Below are 16,531 nucleotides of genomic sequence, written 5' to 3'. Positions count from 1 at the left end.
CCACTGAATGTGTGTGTGAATAGGTAAATGTGTCCTATGATGTGAAAGCGCGTTGAGTGGTCGGAAGACAAGAAAGGCGCTAAATAATTGCAGTCCATTCACCATAACAAGTTAAGATGACAAAACATATTTCTTCAATACGCTGATGCCATTCCAGAAATGGAAAAAAAAGGTCAAAGTTTCACCAAATGGCAGCAATTGAGTTGATATTTTTGCTCTTGGGCAAAGAAAGACATTTGTGATATTATAGGAGGTATGAAAAATCTTCCAATGAAAGTTTCTACACACAGAACAAATCATTGGGATGAAATGTTGTCTTGGAAAAGAATATTTTAAGAACATAACCCTGAATTGCCAGCAATGGTTAGTAATATCAGGATTGTTTTGAAAACAAGAAGTACCTGGATTGTGTGCGGGATTTTTTTCATGTACCTTAACTTCTGTAAACACCTAAGCCTCAGGCATGTTGTTAAATCAGACAAGATACCTGGTAGTAAAACTGACCGTTTCTGATCTAGTAGGGGGTCAGAAAAGGTTATTCCTTGGTTGGTTTCTGTACTTTATTACTTTATGAATTGTTACTGTGTTACTTTATGACTTGTTACTGTGTTACTTTATTGCCTTCTCTTATTCAAATTTCCGCTAGGAGTTACAGTATAAACGCTGAAACTGTTCGTTGTTCGGTAGACGACTCTGTCCTTCTCCGTGCTGGCATGAGTAAAAGAGAAAGATTCATCATTCCGTCGTCTTGGATTCTTCAGAGAAACTTCTAGTAAAACAATTCTACTACAATTGACCTTTGCCAGGCCAACCTGCCCACAGTCAAGAAACAGCTAGTTAGAGAGTTAATTTTATTGATACACTAAAATATAGTTATACAAGTAAAAATAATACGTAAAAAACACATACAAACTTGTATAATATTTAATAAAACATGCTAATTTTGCCCCTTTAAGGTTTGGGTCTCAATTCTGGCACATCAAAAGTTCACAAAATGCATGTCAATTAAATTACAACATGGACTAAAAGAACATACCTATTAAAAATGAATAAACATATTCATTTATACCCTGCTGAATCAAGTAAAAACAGCAGAGGACTGCATCAAGCAAAGTGCATAAAACAAGTGTATTGTAAAATATATATTAAAAAAAACAAAATGTATTTACAAAAACAACATAAGCAGTAATCTAGACAGTTCAAAGCCCAAAAACAGGAGGTCATTGTCAAAGATGACTCCTAAATTTCCATAAATATACTGAGCCAAACCTGAGGTGGAGGAAGTCACAGTAGAATAAGAACCAAAAAAAAAAGTATTACGTTCACGGTCCGTTCATTTTCTACAATATTCTAAAAGTAGCTGCTGTGTACAGTAACTGTTCATTCTTTGAAAGGGTTATGTCATTTTTGATATGGAAAAGGATTCATACTGTTCTTAAGATAGACTCAAACGCTTATATGTAGTTTGACACTGAAAAGTAAGTTTTTTTCTGTTCGTTAAAGAACTATTAAGAATACAAGTTTTACAAATGAACAACTATGAATCCACATATAATGAGTGGGTACATACGGACTATAGCTACTTAACAGTTTTTTCTTGTGCACCACCTCTCTTTCTGGAAAATGTCCTAAAACATAACCAAGTCAAACCTGCAAAGTTCCAGGAAACTACTATAAAAATGAAGGGACCTGTAAAAAAAAAAAAAACAGTTTTTCCAAAATAATAACATATTTTACACCTGAGAGTAATCTGTGATCAGGATTAAAAACAGCTTAATAATGATCAGTCCGCTAGCATTCAGTGCTCCTTGTGTTCCCTGAGTCAGACGTGTATGTGCTGTTCTTCTTGGAGTATTTCAAAGCACTGAAGGACACCCTCATCCTCTCCACTGTCCTCTCGCTCCTGCAGAGGAACGTGTTCTTCACATGATTCCTGAAGTCCTCAGAGATAAAGTAGTAAACAAAAGGGTCAATGCAGCTGTTGAGACTTGCCAGGCACAGGGTGGTGATGTAAAATCCATACAAGTTGTTTTCGGCACCACCCAACAGAAGGATGTAGTGCGCCAGCAGCATGATGTTACTGGGAGTGAAGCACACCACAAACATAACCAACACTGTGATGATCAAGACCACAGCCTTCCGTCGCTTCCTGGCGATGGCAGCATCTGTCATGCTGTTCCTGAGAGCTCTGAGCATGAGGACGTAGGATATGATACATACGACAGTGGGAGCAACAAATCCCAGAGTTCCCATCGTCAGGAAGTAGCCAGCTGCTATTTTTGCCTGACTGGGCCTGGTGACATCATGACAGGTATAGATGTTTGGATTGAGGTTTGTTACTTTGACCTGTTGCTCATACAGGTAGAGAGGGATGGTGATAAGCCAGACCACCACCCAGATTGTGACAGAGACAGCAACAGCTACGCAGGTGTCCCTCTGCTGCTGGGACAGCGGGTGGACCACCGCCCAGTAACGCTGGACGCTTATGCAGGCGATGAAGGCGATGGAGCAGTACATGTTGCCATAGAAAAACGCCACCAGCACTTTGCACAGCCCTTCCCCGTAGATCCAGTTGTTGCCGTTGAAGTGGTACGCTATCTTCAGAGGGACCCAGATGATAAAGAGCAAGTCAGCCAGAGCCAAGTTTGCCATGTAGATCGATGATGGGTGCTTGTTCTTGGTCCTGAAGAGGAATACCCATATTGCCATGGCGTTGGTGGGCAGACCCACAGCAAACACAATAATGTAGATGATTGGGAGGAAGACAGTTGTTAGAGAACTGCTCAGGACTTTTCTTGCTTGGAGGGTAACATCCACCCCATCTTTGTTCTCTGTACCAGTAAAGCCTCTATCTGTGAAGGGACAAGATGAAAACATGAGAAAAGCAGAAGAATGCAAATTCACATGCAGGAACATATCATAATTTTATCTACATCTGAAACTAAAAAGAAGAAGGGACGCCTGCACACTGTCACCACTTGTTCAATAAAGATATTTTGATATATACACAATGATCTGGCCAAAGAGCTTCTTCAAGTATATGCTGACAAATAGAAAGAAAAACTGTGATATATGGGTTAATGATGTGACGCTACTTTTTATGTTTCCATGTGATTTAGTCAAATGAAACTTGAACCAAATAATTACACTTGCTTAAAAACTCTCAAATTCTCAATAAAACACCACATCAAGTAGTTTGGCATAATCTTACATTATTGCTTGTTCATATTAAATAAAGGTCAATGAAATACAATTGTTCCAAATATTAAATTTAATTTGGGGAATCATGTCAAGTCAAGTAAACCACATGAAGTGTCTTGTAGTGTAACCACCAGTTAAGAGGCCATGTTGTTAAAATTGTGAACAAGGTCATGTAACAGGAAGTGGTTTTACAGAGAAGGACTCCTGATAATCACAACTGCTGCCTGACAAGGCTAGAAGCTCCTAACAATTACTCATAAACTGACTTTTTTTGGACTTGGTCAGGTTTGCTCAGTTTACATGTCAAATGGTGTAACCCTAGAAAAAACATTGTTAATTCATAAAAACAAATGAAAAGGAATGTTTACTTTAAAAAATACATTTCAAATATTGAGACCAGGTGTTTACACAGGATTCAAATTTGATTTTAAAATTAAATGTCAATATGGTATAACTGCTAACACCATTTGAGTCCTATGGTCCCTTTTACAGTAGAAGACAATTTTGTCAAATATATCAGCAGTTTATGATGTGAATTGTGTTAGATATCAGTAGTTTACCATACTAATGTTAGATCTCTCTCTCTCTCTCTCTCTCTCTATTCTCATTGTCAGGTTACATGTTTATCAACTGTATTCACAATAGAAGACAAGTTATGAGTTGACTTATGACTTCTTTTGTCGGGTGATTTTTTCTTTTTTCTACGATACAAAACACAAGTTAAATTTTAAGATGAAATTACCATGATTGGTGTAAAATGCTCTTTTTTCAGCACATAATTTACAGTTAAAGAAATTAGCTCATTTATTAAACAGGAAAATGAATGTGAACTAAAATGCGGAAAAATAATGTTATCCACTTTTGAAACGCAACACTATGTTTTAACACATTTTACATAATTTGTCACAATTATTTAGAAAAAATTGTTGTTTTTAGGATACGTCCTGCTCAATATTGACAAAACACATTAAAATGTTAATGAGGAAATACTGCAAATTGTTTCTTAGCATTTGATGTTTTAAAATGAAGTCATTATTTTTATAAGTACACCTAAATATACTGTAGGTGGATAAAATATTTAATATGTATCATCTTTTGTGGTTACACCATTTGACATTTTCAGGAGCATTCAGTCTTACCTTTGGTTTTTTTAATGATATTTTTGAATTGCTCATCTTGCCAACCCTTATTTGTCACTGAATCATATACAAAGGCAGGGATCACAGTGACCAATTATTACACAAAGTGGCAATGTGCTGCACCTTGTGGCTCAGAGTGAACTCCTACAGTTGGTCTCAGCCAAGTCATTTGATATCAGTCAGATACAAATCAATATGATACATCTTGAAAATACTAAAAAAAATATCAATAGTAATCAGCCCAGTAGCAATTTAAGTAAGTCAATTATATAAACAAACACATAGAAAACATTATTTTTAAAAAGAGTAAGGATAGAATCAAAGTCACGAGGAGTTTATGGAAAATAACTGAGAGTGGAGACACTATGAATAAAGGTCAACATGAGGGAAAAGCTTTCAGATATGTTTACATTATAAAGTCACATTTAGTAATAATCCCTTATTATTTAGCCCCTTAAAGGAGATAATTTGTTATGTGTGGATCCAGTAGGCTTCACTTTGCTTCAGCAGAGGATCGTGGTTTATTACCCCCCTCTCTTGGGCGGGAAGGAAATGTAGAAATATCACACAGTCATTAAAATGAACTGCATCTATGCGGATTGAACTTTTTCTATTTCACTGATCTTTTGCTTAAATTGTCTAGCCGGTTTGCCTACATATGCAAATCCACAGGTGCGACGTGTCAAGTGTAACACCTGAAACTCAAATCTGAGTAAGATTTGTCTTCCTTTGATCTGTGAGCACTTTGACCCATTTCCTACTTGTCCTCTGAGTTTTGAGTCAGCAAAAGTACAACATCCAATTTTTACCTGATATATTGTGATCAAGGTAATTCCTATCTACCCTTTAAAAGGCAATTACAAACTAAAACAAACAAACAGGGCTTGTATTCTTCGTATGTTCACGTAGAAACACTTGTTATAGGTGTTAAATCTACCTGAGCTGAATGTTTTCATGACACAACACAAACAGTAATGATAAAAACAACAAAGCGATATCTTACCCTGGCAAAGACAAGTCCAGACGCAACATAAAAGGAGAAACACGTGAAACCATCGTATCCTCAAAGTCATGGCTGCAAAAGTGGGTAGAAAAATATAAAATAATAATGTGCAATGTAATGTCCGCCGGTGTGGCAGCGTCTGTTCACTTCTTCACTGATTTTACTGCCATCCTCTCTCTACATATAGATAGTTGGGACACCTGCGTGATGTCACTCAGTCAGGTGACTGCGTTTAACCAGTCGTGACACACCTTGGTTGATTTCGGTAATCTCACCCATGAGTTCATCTTCCGTATGTTATTAATAATTAAAGGACGCATTTCTCTTCCTCTGCACTGCAGGAACATGAAAGTCAAATTCTGATATCTCTGAACTCCTAATATGTATTCAGAGGATATTATTTGGTGATGGTTCTCCTTCTATTTAGATCATGTATCGAGTTTTAGAAGTAACAATATGTCATGCATTAAAACTATTTAGTACATATGAAATTCAAAATACTCCTTAGGACATGGCCGGATTTACCTCCTACAGGGGTCTGGGGCAAAAGGTAGTTTTTGGCCCCAACTACACATGGGAGTAGTACTCTAGAGATGAACATATTTGTTGATTTGCTAATATGATAATATGATTTTTCTTGCCATAATCATTCCTCCTTACACTGTCCATGGGGTCCAAAATCCACTCTCTGTGAGTCCAAGAAATGTATTTAAAAGTTGATCTGAATCTAATATGACGCTTCAGTGATCCAAATGAGTCAAATCAAGTAAACATGTTTCAACGTTAGTCTTTTTTTAGTGCCAAAGTCCTTCTTTTTGTTATTATACTTCCACCACAGCTCAACATAAAGAGGGAATCTGACTCTAAAAAGACTGTAAATGTGGCAGATATCGACTTGATAAGACTAACTCAGACGGCTGAAGACGCTTATAAGCTTTACATCTACTTTTAAATGACTGTGTGCACACCAGGGTTATTATAGTTTTGAAATGTTCAATAGTTTTTATATTTTTATTTAGTTTTTCAGTTTGCTTTTTTATTTCAGTTTAGTTTTAGTTAGCTAGTTTAACAAGTGATTAAGTAGTTTTAGTCTTAGTTTTAGTTTTTCTCGTCATCACTTTACTTTTATCTACTGCAGGGTCGTAGTAAAAATATTCCCATATTGTGCTATGAACTTCTTTATAGAAAATAGTAAAATGCACGTCAAGCAGGAATCCTCTCTGCTGCCACCTACTGGCACCAGCCCGTTATCTCAAGAAGTCAAACTGAACAGAACAGTAAAAATCAAGGGAGAAAACAGAAAACTAAGCTGATTTTATCTACAATTCAATTTAGTTTTAGTTAGTTTTGCATTGTTCATTGTAGTTTTTATTTATTTTTACTTTTTTTTTTTAAACTATCTTTAAAAAAAAAAATTCAGATAACTGAATTATTTTTTCACTGCTAGTTTTAGTCTTAGTTTTAGTTAACTATAAAGACCCTGGTGCACACACTGTCGATTTTGGTCCCCATCGCTTCCATTAAAAGCACATTTGAAGAACTAATAATCAATATGAAAAGGAGGAATAATTACAGCGAGGAAAACCTCTTTCATTGTTCATATGGACGCCTGACTGTGAAACAGAAGCTATCCCTTACAATATAATATGTGAACTTGGACTTCAGTGAATAATGACAATAATTTTAAACTATCTGTGGAAATGAACATACATAATTGGGGCAAAATAGGAATGATTTTCAATATAATGGACTCTAGCACACCCCCGACTACAACCTCAATAATAGTGGAATTACCACCTCTCTGACAAAGTCATCAATAACTGAAAATGTATAAACATAACAGTAGGATTTATGCCAGAGCAGTTGTATTGGATTGCATTGGATTAGAAAAGTGCTCCTCATAAAGTGTTTAGTGAGTGTACATACAGTAGATATTGCACATTTTTCACCAGCAGGGGGCAGCATTAAACCAACTATGCCAATGAGGGATGTTTGCTGATCACATAACAGTTGCTTCTTAGTTGCCTTTATTTATCACAATGATCACAACTTAAACATACTTAGATGGAAGCTTGTTTTGTTTTAAAAGTGGTGTACATTTAAAGAAAATACAAAATATTCGCAAAATACCAAAGTCTCTGCATTCATTTGCATATGCACTCACAGTATATAAAATTTTAAGCTCTTACATACAGTGCAAACATTAACATTTCATAGTCATCAAACATACAGCAGAGTTTTTCTTATTTAACTCAAATTTCCTCCCTTTCTATCAGACAGCTGCAGCTGATTCAGACACTGCTGCTCAAGTCGTCACTAAGACCAAGGAAGACGATCATGTCACTCCAGTTCTCAGAATTTTATACTCCCTTCCTGTCTGTCAGAGGATAGACTTTAAAATACTACTGTTGGGTAATAAAGCACTGAATGTTTTAGGGCCAAAATACATTTCAGATGTGCTGCTACATTACGAACCCTCCAGACCTCTCAGGTGGTCTGGGAAAAGGTCTGCTTTCTGTCACCCAGAGTCCAAACTAAACATGTGGAAGAAATGCTCACTGTTTAAGCTCTACATATCTAAACAAACTCTCAGAACATTGCTGGTCCGCTCCAACTCTCAGTTCTTTCAAATCACAGCTGAAGACTTTTCTGTTTGCGAATTAAATCTGAATTTTAGGGTTAATATCTTACACTGTACTGTAACTTTTTATTCTCCTGTTTTATCTGTCACACTCTACTTTATTTCACTTTTAATAGCATTTAAATTTCTTTTTTATTTTGCCATGTGTTGCTTTTATATCTTGCCTTGATGTTTTATGGAAAGCCCTTTGAATTGCCTTGCTGTTGAATCCAAACAGGGGTGTCATGTAATAGAAATCATATGACTTTGTGGGTATGATGTCATAAATGGGGTCAGGAAAATAGTCAAATAGGAAGTACTTCTTGTCAAATCCATTTTAAGGTCAGTGACATAGGATTTACACAAAATCAAGGTTAAGGATATAAATCTGGCATGAATAAAACACTGTTCTTTATTATTAAATTATGTTTATGATGTATTAGAGCATCCAATGATGCATACGCCTAAAAACTAGTGTCCACAAAATCTGAAACCATTTGGCACAAGGAACACTAATATATGTGCCATTTTCCCTTTGAGTACAATATCTAAAAAAATGTCTTCTGATTAAACTGAGGAACATCTTGAGGATTTCATGATATAAGGAGTTGATATAATGTATTGGATTCATATGTAAATATGGTACACAAGTCAGAATGGCAAGACTTGTCCCACATTACCTTAATCCACCCTACTATACAAATAAAGTTGCCTTGCATTCCCTTGCCTATGTAGTCCCTTATTATTCAGTCAAATGGGCATCTCTGTCGCTTCACAATCTTTGCTATGAATGAAAGACATCTCAAACTAACATTTAATTTCATTTTTAACACTTGTTGGCATTGTAGGTTCAGCTGTCCTCCATTTCGTCTAATCATGACAGAAAAACATAAAGGCTACACCCTACAGGTTTTTTGCTCATTACTTGCTGTAACTTGAACTTCATAATACAAATATTTATATTGTTTCAGTTAAGTCATTAAGTCAACTTGACCAGATTGTTAAAATTAAATGTAATCATTTTTTTGACCTGTTCCCCAAGCCTTTCATCTCACGCCCATCATCAGGTCAAAATGTATTTCTCATTCATGACCAAACCACTGCAATCATCTGCAGCTGTGAACTAAGATGGGAAAAATGGGAAACCAACTAAAGTCTGCATGTTAGCGTCATTTTGAGCATTTAGTTCAAAAACTGCTGTATAGACTTGTTCCATTAGCAGGCAACTTCTGCACAGTTTCACGATTTCCTCAGCAAAACAGTTACCTCTGGTCCTCTCGGGGTCATAGCGAGGACTCTTTAAATGCTGAGCTCATGAATAGAAGATGACTCCCAAATTTCCTCATATGAACTTAACCAAAGCAGAGGTGGAAGAAGTCTTTATGCTGCAATTTCTACCAAATTACAGTTCCTCCCTTTCTAGAAATATCTTGAAATGTAACCACATCATATCCACAAATTATCTACAAATTCCCAGGAAACTTCTATAAAAATTAAGGGATCTGTAAAATTAAGTGTTATTGGAAAAAAAAAAAATTTTATACCTGAAAGCAGTCAGTGATCTAAATTAAAAGCAGCTTAATAATGAACAATCCTCTAGCATCCAGTGCCCTGTGTGTTCCCTGACTTAGATGTGTTTGTGTTGTTCTTTTGAAGGTTTCAGAGCCCTCATCCTCTCCACTGTCCTCTCGCTCCTGCAGAGGAACGTGTTCTTCACATGATTCCTGAAGTCCTTGGAGATAAAGTAGTAAACAAAAGGGTCAATGCAGCTGTTGAGACTTGCCAGGCACAGGGTGGTGATGTAAAATCCATACAAGTTGTTTTCGGCACCACCCAACAGGAGGATGTAGTGTGCCAGCAGCATGATGTTACTGGGAGTGAAGCACACCACAAACATAACCAACACTGTGATGATCAAGACCACAGCCTTCCGTCGCTTCTTGGCGATGGCAGCATCTGTCATGCTGTTCCTGAGAGCTCTGAGTACGAGGACGTAGGATATGATACATACGACAGAAGGAGCAACAAATCCCAGAGTTCCCATCGTCAGGAAGTAGCCAGCTGCTATTTTTGCCTGACTGGGCCTGGTGACATCATGACAGGTATAGATGTTTGGATTGAGGTTTGTTACTTTGACTTGTTGCTCATACAGGTAGAGAGGGATGGTGATAAGCCAGACCACCACCCAGATTGTGACAGAGACAGCAACAGCTACGCAGGTGTCCCTCTGCTGCCGGGACAGCGGGTGGACCACCGCCCAGTAACGCTGGACGCTTATGCAGGCGATGAAGGCGATGGAGCAGTACATGTTGCCATAGAAAAACGCCACCAGCACTTTGCACAGCCCTTCCCCGTAGATCCAGTTGTTGCCGTTGAAGTGGTACGCTATCTTCAGAGGGACCCAGATGATAAAGAGCAAGTCAGCCAGAGCCAAGTTTGCCATGTAGATCGACGACGGGTGCTTGTTCTTGGTCCTGAAGAGGAATACCCATATTGCCATGGCGTTGGTGGGCAGACCCACAGCAAACACAATAATGTAGATGATTGGGAGGAAGACAGTTGTAATAGAACTGCTCAGGACTTTTCTTGCTTGGAGGGTAACAACCACCCCATCTTTGGTCTGCGTACCAGGGAAGCCTGCAGCCCTCATCGGATATTCTGAAATCATATGAAAAGCACAAGTATATAGGTTAATATGCAGGAACATTTAACATTTTAGCCGCTATCTCAGCAGAGCCTATACAGACAGTAGACACCAACAACACTGCTACCAACACCAACAAACATTAACATTGCCAACAATTCACATCATCATTCAGCTGTGAGCACTTTGATCTGTTTCATACTTGTAATAAAACCTGCACCACTCTTTCCCAAAGCTAGAAATCAGAGAGTGAAACCCAAGCTCATTGATGACAGGTATGAACCAGAATATAAACCTCATTTTGGTGAAGGAACTCACTCAAAAAAAATGTAATTGTTGTAAAAGTTTATAACTTAGATACTGTAGTTGTCTCCTTTGTTCATTCATGTTACCTAAATGTCACATAAATTAATTGTATGTGTAACTCAGCAAAATTCTGAATACATTTTCTGTTATCATCAACCCGGGTCGTCACATTTTCCTGAAGGAGCTGAGTACTTAATTCGGGCGGCTGTTCTTATATAGGTGTGCTTGACTGTAACTGTGGTAGGGAGGAGATAAGCCTCCTGAATTTGCATTTAAATTGTGGTTAGAACTCACATTCATAATGTCCACTGCAGCCTCCATGATCATTAATAGGTGTTGTAGAATTTTCAGACTCCCCAAAAAATCTCAAAATAACGTAATACATGAGTAGTGGAAGTCCACGTATCTCAGAAATGATCTCAGCAGAGTGAATTTGGTGTGTGTCACATCTTGCATTTTTTATTATAAGAAGGCAGTAAGATTTTGTTGAAGGAAAAAAGGGACTCAACAACATCTGACTTGCCCTCAGTATCTACCTTGTTGCCACTCTGTGTGATTTTGTGTCCAACTATGAATTGTTCAATAGTTGTGGAGACTTGAATTTCGTATACTGAAAGTAGTGAGACCAAACAAAGTTAAAGGAAACCCCTCATAAAAACAAACATGTCCTTACTATTCTTTCATGATTCATTTTCCTGCAGCAAACCGACAATAATAAGACTATAAGAATAGGGGCATGAGAACAAGCACATAGTTAAAGCACCCCAAATAACCATCACTCTGACAAAACACTCATACTGAGTGAAAAATGAGAGTGAAACAGATGAAAGGGCAAGGGAAGTCAACAGATCAAACATCCCAAGATATGAGTGGAAAATATTAGTTTGCAAAATGCATTTGTAAAATGTTTTGACTCAAACGTTTAACCATGTCTTGTCATATGCTACTTCATTACACTTTAGCCGCAAATATTACTGGGACCACAGATAAAAAGAGCAAAGCAATAACTTACCTGCCGGGCAAAGACAAGTCTGGACGCAGCAAAATAGGAGAAACAGGTGAAAACATTGTGTCCTCAGAGTCATGGCTGCTGAAGTAAGTAAAAATAGCTGTAATGTGGACCTAATGTCTGTGGGTGTGACTGTTTTTTTTATTTGCTTCACTGTTTTCCTACTGCCATCGCCTCCTTAAATATGTGGCTGCGTAACAACTGCAAGAGATTAAGGAGCCGCCTGTCTGATGGTAATCTATAAAAGGAAACATTAAAACAGCATTGAATAAAGTAACTAAACACAGTATAAGTAAAAGTCATACATTAAAACTAATACTTACAGTAAAAGTTCATACTTATTGATGCAGTAAAAATACTCTAATATTGCTTTTAAACCTAATCTAAAGCATGCTAGCCACTAACCTGCTAGACTTCAGTCTGCACCTTGATAATGATTTTAATTATGCAGCCCATACATCAATGGAGAGAGTAGACAGGAGTCCAGGATGTCTTGCATTGAAATGGTTTATTTACTTGATCAAAGAGAAATGAGCGAATGATCAGTACACGTTATGTTCTGATGCTCCCTTCATATTCTGAAGTTTCTCTTCTCCGGGGATAGACTTTAAACCACACAGATAATGCCCAAGGTTGAGCCATGCCCAAATATGGGCAGACCAACACATCTACAATATACAGAATGTAGTCTACTGGTCTATAGCCAAAACATTGCTTAGACCTCACTCAGGACCTTTGTCCTACACCCAACACTATATCAAACCTCTGACTCCAGTTACCTTTACCCCATTCAGGGAAAACAGTCAAAGACATATCTGACCTCGGCTGCTATAGCAACACTATCAGAATGCCTCCTGTTGTCCCCAAAAGGAGCAGACTCACTGCTTACCACTATCTCAAGGGGAGATAGTGTCTAAACCCAATATTTTGGTGTGGCCTTGCTATGACCGCAAAGCCTAGTTTGACCCAGTGCATATTAGTTATGGAAAATTCCCTAACACACCTCACTCTCCTTTCAACCAGCCTATTCTCCAATCTCTAAGGTTTGGGTTTGTGAGCCTGCTGCAGCCTGCTTGTCCTGAGCCAGTTCCAGCCCTTTTCTTTGACTTTTGAGTGTTGATTTTATGTGTATACATGCATATTTTTATCTTGTGCGGACAGTGCATTTTATTTATTTTATTTTATTGTATTGCTTTTAATCTTTCTATTGTGTACTTCATCTTTTTATTGTGCATCTATTGTGTTATCTATTTATTTTAGCAGATCAAATGTTCTTTGAAGATGGAAACATGGAGACTTTACAATAATCCTGACACTTTCAGAAAGGTACTCAGTTGAAGGAATGACCGGCATAAAGCTGCAGTCCCAAAATCAAAAATGAAATTAGGCACAATCTCAATATGCTTACTAACCATATTAATACCAGATGGGGAATTCTTTCTGTTTGGCTAAATCATATTTGAAATACTAAATCTAATCCATTATGAGGATGTGATTTACAATAGTAGAACACCATCTTGATTACAATGAACTGCACAATATAAGGTCCTTGAATTCAGACCATGTGGATTTTCATAAAATGAGGTCAGTCATCTTGTGTGGTTTGGTATTCTGGAAATGTTAATCACATATTTGAAGGATTTGAACAATGCCTGTAACATATTATAAAAACGCCCTTTTTAATTAGTCATATGCATATTAATCATATACGGCCTTGCTGAACTGCAAAGGAGCTAACTCTGCTGTGAAACTTGTTTCCCTTGCTTTTCAATTGACCCCTCGCTGACCACAGGCTGAGTTCATTTCATCACCTGTCATGTTAAATGAAATGAAAATATCAGCAGGAAGCACAGAGACTCAGACTGCCTTCAGAATAATTGTAGTGTCATTTCTAGACCTCTAATCATCTAAGACTGAACTTAGTTCTTCTAATATCTTTCAGTAGAGTAGTCCTGTCAGTAGAAATTAGTTTACATAGGCAAGTACTTATAGTAAATTATGCACTGACATTTTCTCAGGAGATGCACTGCCTGTTGTAGTGTCAATACTGCACTTAAGTACAATTTTGAGGTACTTTATTTGAGTATTTCTATTTCATGATACTTGTGCCTTCTCCATTACATTTATTGGACCACTTTAGTTACTTTTCAAATAAAGATTTCACACAATGGATAATATAGCAAGCTTTTGAAATACAGCTCATTGCTAAAGATGAAAGTACTTTCCAACCTTTTTGGCTTTTGATGTTTAACAAAAAGCAGTGTGGAGTCAGTCAAATTTCAGATGCTTGAGTTTTTAACAGCTCAACCAAAGAGTGATTTTCCTTCAAAACTTGTTACATGGTTTAATTTCAATAAATGTTTTTTTTTTTTAAATCAAAAGTTCATCAAAAATTAAAGGTTTCATAAAAAGTCAAAAAACTGAAAACCGATTTGTGTAACAGGACTTTGTTTTCCTTTTCTCTCGCTCTCATCTCACGGCCCCTCAGATTAATCTGTTGACCCTTTGGAGGAGCCCGACCCCTAGATTGGGAACCAATGGATTTAACTAGCTAATTGTAAACTAGTTGTAACTATAGCTCTACCTCTAGCAGCTACAACAATAACATGCTGTTTATGCACTGATGCATCAGTATTAATAATCTAATCATATATAATAATACATCAGAGGGACCAAACATCCTCTTTTACTGCTATATTTTAACTACATTTTACAGCTCATACGTGTATTTTTATTTATTTATTTACTTAATGCAGTATTTTTACATTGCTGTGTTAGTACTTTACTTCCACTTTTGTAAAATGTCTTCTGGGCTGGTTTTATGTTAATCTTCTTGGCTTTGGTATTCGGAAAAGTCACATCACAGGCAACAGAAGAGTTGAACAAAGCCTGCGCGCTTTTTTCAGGAAAGAAACCTTCACTAACACTCTCACACGTGACACACTCAGCTCCCTGTAACAAATATCAAACGCACCCTTCGTTTTGGCGGGCTATTTAAACGTACGTTACCCTGCTTACGCCTTTGGTCTGATTTGGGTCGCCCCCTGGTGGCCTTTTGATAGAATGCAGTTTTAAATTACTTCCGCGTTCGCATCATTTCAGAGGACCAGAACTCCCCGCCTGGTTGAAGTCCAAGTTAGCAAACTGTGCTTTGACATCGCTGAAAAACACTTGCTGCTAATACTCATGATGCTGTCACTCATAATATTGCAGTTAATACTTAAACTAACTTTCCTATGGACAGTCATATATTTTCCCAACTGTCGTTTAATCGTTTTGGACGGCTCCTGCTAAAGAGTTACCTGTTGATGCTACTTTCACCAAAGTAAGTACTTGCTAATTTATGAGCAAGTTGGCGAGCAAGTTGACTTGGTTGGCATGTTTTGTAGGCCTGTCTGTGCTGGGCTGGCTGGTTTTACTACCATATTACGCTTGTTTGGCAATGTTTTGTCTACTTTCTAATAATTTCTAGTTTTATATGCTGCTGTGTTGAGCATTTGCAATTGTTACTACTGTAAATTATGGCTTCTTGTTGTGATTTAGCCTGTATTGTGGCGGTTGTTAAGCGGCTGTGTTATCATGTTTTATGTTGTTGGTTTGCATTGGTGTGAATTATGAAAATGAACGTGTATGTTTCATTATTGTTTGGATGTTGGCTGGTTTTATGGCATGTTTCCCCCCTTGATTGTTGCCTTCTTGATTTCAAGGATTCACACACGTTTCTCAGTAATCATGGCTTAAAGGGAAATTCAGCATTTCTCTCATCCAGGCTACAAGTAATCAAATGCATTCTATGCTTTTTATGCTGCTATTATACTCCTCTGCACTCATTGCCAATGTTGTACAGCTGGTAATCTGCTGCTTATCACACTACATAACGTTTCACAAGAGGAAACTGTCTGCTTCAAGCCATAAATTCTTGTGGTTTTAATGGTCAATAATTATCTGATGTGTCTTCGCCTGCTGCATATCAGATCGATTTATGCATTTAGTATATTGCAGTATGGTTAAAAATGCTTTATTGGTGAAAGGGCCCACACCACATTGGAGCTGCCAGACCACGTATATTAGATTGCTCTGTTATCTCATGGTGTCAGGGAATTCATTAATGCTACTCTCGAAGCTCTGACATGACTGTATGCTTGTGGGACTCACTTGGTCACTGCTTAGATGCAAAATAAATATTTCTGTATTTATGTGAATACTCAGCTCCTTGAAATTTCCATTTTTGCCACTTTTTACTTGTCATTAACCCCCCACTAGGAGTCATGTTTGCCCCAAGTGTTTATATTATCCTTATGTTTAGTTTATGTGGAACATTTAAGCACTTGTCACGGCACTGTTGAATAAAAGTAACACATGCACTTTTTGACTGAGACTGCTGTTATACAAATTATTGCAGTAAAAGTTTATATATTAAGTTCTGTTATCAAACAGTGTCATAGAAAGTTTGGCACTAGAAACTGTTTAAACTTAGTAAATAGAAGTACATATCCTAAATATAATATGCTTATAGCTATAATCTTCTATGTACACGTGTGATTTTACCTGACTCACTTCTGAACATAGTTAAGAAATAATAAATCAAATACTGCACTGCTAGATAAAG

The 16,531-nt window shown here is 37.3% G+C and overlaps 1 protein-coding gene and 1 pseudogene across 1 annotated transcript; both read right to left on the bottom strand.

The window, feature by feature from the left end:
• Positions 1–1,791: 1,791 nt before the first annotated feature.
• Positions 1,792–5,622, bottom strand: LOC133995705 (proteinase-activated receptor 2-like). Its single transcript, XM_062435176.1, has 2 exons — positions 5,595–5,622; positions 1,792–2,852 (listed from the first exon to the last, which is right to left on the bottom strand). Exons 1-2 carry the CDS (start codon positions 5,620–5,622, stop codon positions 1,792–1,794), a joined length of 1,089 nt encoding a protein of 362 aa, XP_062291160.1.
• Positions 5,623–9,559: 3,937 nt separating this feature from the next.
• LOC133995704 (proteinase-activated receptor 2-like) lies at positions 9,560–10,613 on the bottom strand (annotated as a pseudogene).
• Between the last annotated feature and the right edge of the window lie 5,918 nt (positions 10,614–16,531).

This window comes from Scomber scombrus, chromosome 15 (genome assembly GCF_963691925.1).
Source record: "Scomber scombrus chromosome 15, fScoSco1.1, whole genome shotgun sequence".
Taxonomy (NCBI): Eukaryota; Metazoa; Chordata; class Actinopteri; order Scombriformes; family Scombridae; genus Scomber; species Scomber scombrus.
The sequence above is the reverse complement of the archived record's forward strand: the minus strand, read 5'-3'. Positions and strand labels throughout refer to the sequence as shown.

Bases quoted from the DNA above. Each gene is read 5' to 3' on its own strand.
- LOC133995705 (XM_062435176.1), bottom strand. From the start codon at position 5,622: ATGGGTGAGATTACCGAAATCAACCAAG. The intron at 2,853-5,594 runs GTGTGTCACGAC...GTCCCTTCACAG, and splicing joins GATTACCGAAATCAACCAAG to ATAGAGGCTTTACTGGTACA.